General features: G+C 17.9%; 1 protein-coding gene across 1 annotated transcript; it reads right to left on the reverse strand.

The window, feature by feature from the left end:
• Positions 1 to 2,688: 2,688 nt before the first annotated feature.
• On the reverse strand, positions 2,689 to 3,845 carry PmUG01_08012400 (fam-m protein; the record flags this gene model as incomplete). The annotated part of the gene is made up of 2 exons (XM_029004291.1): positions 2,689 to 3,366; positions 3,816 to 3,845. The coding sequence occupies 2 exons, from the start codon at positions 3,843 to 3,845 to the stop codon at positions 2,689 to 2,691; spliced, it is 708 nt and encodes a 235-aa protein (XP_028860994.1).
• Positions 3,846 to 5,936: the final 2,091 nt, after the last annotated feature.

A 5,936-nucleotide genomic window follows, 5' to 3' on the forward strand; every position in this document is an offset into this window, starting at 1 on the left:
TGTAATATTAACTGTTTATATTATTTTCAATAGAAAATAAAATACTTAGTGATATATATGTTACACTTATGTACAAATTCATTAAAAAACAATATAAACAATAAATAAAGAAATGAATATATATCTATAAAAATTATTCAAATAAAAAGATAAATACGATGCTATTTTAAAAATTAGTAATAGAAAATTCCATTTAAACGAGATCCCCCTTAGAATGAAATATAAATAATTTTAAAACTTAAGCATATAACACAGGATGTTAAGGCAAAAGTGGATATACTTATATAACAATATGAGGTAGCGTTTATTTTCTCAGTATAACAGAATAAAAAACAACATTAGAAACAACACCAATAATAATATTATATAAATAAAAAATGTAAAACCTTGGAATAAAAACATTAATCAAAATATAAAGTATATATCTACTTTTTCTTTATAACTTTATTCAAAATTTTTATTATTTGTCCACTTTCAATTTAATATTACTAAAAATGTTACACATTATGTAACAGTTTTAACGTTTTTTTCTTCTATTGATATATATTATATGTCATATTGTTGAAAGGGTATTTATGATTGGCGCTAAGGTAGATGAATTCTAATTTTAATTGTATTCAAATGGGAAAAATCCTAACCATTATTTTATAATTCATAAATAAGTTCTGCTTTAGCATTATTCTTATTGTTTTTTTACTGCATTAATACCTTATTCTATATATAAGATACATATGATTAAAAAAATTGATATACGGTAAATAATAAAAATGGTGTACCTACATTATAAATTTTTTGATAAAGTAAATTTTAATAATAACACACAGAATTTAAATGCCTATGCTTCGCTTTTATTTTCTCCATTAAAAAGAAAAATACAACAAATATACCCATAAATATAATAGCAAGTAACATGTTTATGTTTATAAAAAGTGAGAAATAGAAATGTAATTCTTATTTTATTGAGTTTCCAGATAGAATCCATTTCCATATTTTCTACACAATTTATTATCTATACATTCAAATAAGAATAATAATTTAGAAAAGGAGGATTTCATTTATCATTACATGAAATTTTTAGGCACCATGGTAATTTGTTAATTGTAAACTTCATATACTCACTCATTTTTTTTTTTGTACATAGTTACATATGTCTTTGGATTTTAGTATAAATATGAATTTTAGTTATTAACAATATATAATATATTTTTCACTATACTAAATATTGCTTTCAAAATAATAAACAAAAATATATGTAATATTGAAATTATAGAAAATTATTCAAAGAATGAAGTATTCATATAGAAAGGATAAATGAAATAATTTTAATGATAATGAGGTACTAAATTTTATTTTTAATTATCATTTCTTTACAGTAAGCATAGATTTAGTAAAAACAAAGTTCGGAGAACATAATTCATAAATCTAATTAAAATAAAAGCAAAATTTATTCTGTTATAATTGTTAATTATTGTTTTCATTTGAACAGTAATTATTTATTAAAATATATATTTACATACATTATCAACCACATACTGTGACACATAAAAATAAAATATAAAAGTAATAAAGTAATGTTATCTTACAACTTCATTTATTTAATATCTACTTAATATATTTTAACCAGAATTAATCTATAAAAATTTTTTACTTAGTTCTAAAAATTCGATATATACTTAATTTAATTTTTATAAAGAAATAATTTTAGTGCTGCAAAGGTTGCTTTCATTTATATATTAAAGATATAAGATTTAAACAACAAAACTTTAACAATTAGAAAAATGTTTTTATAATTCTAAATGTATTTCTTTTAACTTTTTTTTAAGTTTATATATAAAAAAATGTTTTATTTTCTTAAATCTATGAAGTATACTTTTTTCCTTTTAAAATAATATTTGATTGTATATTTAATAATATTTATAAATTAATAAAATAAAATAAGAATATAAATGAAATTAAAATATAATCCATAAGTTCTTAACTAAGAATCCTATATAAAAGGATATTAATTATGTGTTTATAATTTTACTTTTATTCGATGTAAAGAAAATTAAAATTCTAATAAAGTAATTTTTACAATTGATATAATTTATAACACATTTTACTTAAAACATATTATATATAATGAATATTAAGTTCTTTCTTAAGTAAAATAACATATATATATACATCAATACATAGAAATATATTTACTATCGTTCTTTTAATATAATCCAAGATATACTTATTGTTAATTTTAAAATAATACACTTTCTTATTTACTTGAACAAATAATAATTTTAGATTACAATTCACAATATAGAAAGAAATATATTTTATTATAAACGTTAATTTCTATAGTTATAAATAATTATCCGTATTGTACTATAATACATAAACTTTTGAGAATAAACCCATATTTTTTATAGAAATATATTTAAAAATATAAATAAATACTTTATGTAATAATATACATTAAGATACAATAATAATATCTATTCAAATTCAAAAGCATTAAAATATTTAAATTCAAAAAAAGCAAAGAAAATATATCTATGTTGTGCATTCAAAACACCAGTTATACACATATGCATTTATAATATTTTAGAAATTATATGTATTCTCATTAATCAAATCACAAAAAAATATTACTCTTATTACTTTATATTAAAATTTTCATTATATAAACATATGAATTTTTTATTATTCATTTTAATCCTTTATTAACTTAATTTTGTTATATTTTTCATTATTTCTTAGGATCTTATAAATCGCTACTAAAAGTATAATAGATATTATAACTATAAGGATGCTAAATGATATTATATTCATATAAGGTGCTATAGATCTGGGAACGATGCTTTCCATAGGTTCTTTGAAATGCTTCCAAAAATCAGAGCTTCCAATATTTTCCCATTTAATATTCAAGGAGTTTATTCCGTATAATGAGGGTATTCCTATTCCCAACAAGAAAAAAATAAAAAATAGAGCAACTCCGAACCCGTAATTTCTAAATTTTATTTTTTTTAAAGCTATATCACCAATTATCTTTTTTCTTTTAAGGAAATAATCATAATCTTTTTTTTTGATACATTTTCTTTCATAATGAAAATGTTTTCCATCAAACATTCCATTATTGTAATCTATAACTTCTGTATAGTATTGTGCTTTATTTAATGAACTTCCATTTGAATGTTTGTATTTTGCTACTAATCTCTTTTCATTATAAGTTATATCTTTTTTTTCCTTAACTCCAATATGTGGTATGCCTTCTTTAAACTCCTTAATATTTGAATAGTTATCTTTCTTACATTTTGCTAGAAATCGAAAAGTTCGTAAAAATAATTTTCTGTCAAGATTGTGATTATCAGTATATTTGTTAAATTTTATCTATAAGAATAACGAACAATATTTACTATTGAAAAGAATAAATAATTAATTCTAAAAAAGAGCATTAATAAAAGTATAACACAGAAAATATTTACAACTCAATACTCTTAAAAAATATAAACATACAACATCCTTGCTAAAAAATCATATCCACATTAAAAGGACAAACGAAGAAATTTTAATAAATATGATTATATTATTATTTTTTTCCATGATATATATCTTTAAAATTCTAATATACACTGTAATGAAAAAATTAATAATATTATAATAAACTTCTAATTATAAAGGTACTACTCGTATATAAAAACATTTTTTTATTATATCTTCTTAATTACATAATAAATATATATAATATTAAGCTTCTTGAAAAATATACAAATAAATGTAAATTTAAAAATATATTATAAAATTTTTACCTAAATATAATTTATAGGAAATTAACTTACATTGAAATAAATTAACCTAAATTTATTCATAGATATTCATAATATATTTTTATTTATTCAATTTAGTGTACTAATTAAATAATTATTTTATTAATTCTTTTCAAGATATAATAGAATAAAAAAAAATATTTCTTTAATAATATTTTGAAGAATAGTATTCATTCAGAATATAGAACGTAAAGAATATAGTTAATACATTATTCTATAACTTAGCGCAAAAATTGCAAATAATAAGGATGTTATACTTCTAATAATTTTAAAGCTATAAACATTAAATTTTAGAAGAAACTTTTATTATTCTTAAATATTATTTTTTATATAAATATATTAAACAAATAATATTTTGTGTTACATTAAACATAACATATGATTTAGTTTACCCTAATTCCCATACAAACATTTATATTATATAATATATTTAATAAATTTATTATGTATCATATTACCTGATACATGTAGAAATATATATTTAATAGAAAATATTAAGTGATTTTTTATATTTCTGGTATAATTCGAAAATATCATAACTTTTAATTATGACATATGTATACAATTATTTCTAATTAATAATTATTTATGTCGATTTACTTAAATTTTTTAATAATATTATAAATTAATTATACATATACAGAAGAAACATTAACATAATAGCGAGATAATATAAGCATGCTCAACATAGAATTATTAGCTTTGTCCTTTTATGTACATATTATTCAAATGAATTAAAGTGTTTTAATAAATTATAGTAATATTTTATATGAAAAAAATATATATAGTTTTTATTAAAATTTATATTATCAGTATTTTAAATTTCAACTTGCAGTATTCCCATATATGCTAGTTTAAGTTTCCACATGTAGTAAATATAACATTATAAAAAAAATTATATTGAAAGGATTCTTCATTGCCCCAGTCGTAATTTTCAACGTTTATGTAAATGTGATAATTAAAATAAAAATTAATATTATATTATTATTTTGATTTGAATCTATAAAAAATCACATTTAGTAAATGACGCATAATCATGAAACCTACTAGTTTAACCGCTATATGGGGAACCTCATTCATTATATTCGTTTAATTTATTCTTTCTCTAAAAATAAAATATATATCTAGATATAAATTATTAATTCTCAACAAAAAAATAAAAACAATAATTCTATTTATAAATTATCTATAAAGGTTCAATACTTTTTACTATTACATGTTTTTTTTATTATAAATCCCCATTATTAATTTGAAGAAATTACAAATTGTAAATATAAAATATATATATTTATATGCTTTTAAAAAATTACTGATTATTTACTAAATATATTTATATAAAATATTAAAAAATAGGATAAATATATATATATAAATATTTAACTACATATAATTATATTGTTGCAAAAAGGAATACATATATTTTCATTACCGTAAATGAACATTTTTATTAATATAAATAACACATTTTCATAAGTCCAGTATAAAAAAAAGAAGACAATATAAAAGAAAAGTATATCAACATATTATATATTAATGTATGATTACATTTAATTCATAAATTTTTTTCCTTATAGAGCTAAAATATATATATATATATAAATATTAAACAAAAAATATTCACCTTGATTTATTAGACACAAAACAATATATAATAATGTTTTATTCAGAACTAATCATTCATTTTTATATTTTCATCAAAAAATAATAATTTTAAAATAGTAAAAAATAAAACATATAATGAACCACTTAATATATTTCAAAAATACATTAATACATAACATTAAAAAAATTATGTTATTTTTTCTATGATACATTAATTTTAATAAACAAAAAAAAATTTACATAACAATAAACTGAAATAATAACATATATACATGTATACATTAAGTCATAATGTTTATTTATCCTGAAAAAATACTTTAAAATTCTAATAGAAAAATATTAAAATATTTAAATTTACCGAATAACCTACAATATAATTTTATACTATTGTATACCAAAGAGGGCAATATATATGTAATTGTTTTAGTAAAATTGTGTATATGTATATTAAGTATATAACTAAACATATTAAAAACATTACTTCATAATAATAAGTTCCTTAAAATAAAAGCATATGCAACATTATATAAT

This window comes from Plasmodium malariae, assembly GCF_900090045.1.
Source record: "Plasmodium malariae genome assembly, chromosome: 8".
Taxonomy (NCBI): domain Eukaryota; phylum Apicomplexa; class Aconoidasida; order Haemosporida; family Plasmodiidae; genus Plasmodium; species Plasmodium malariae.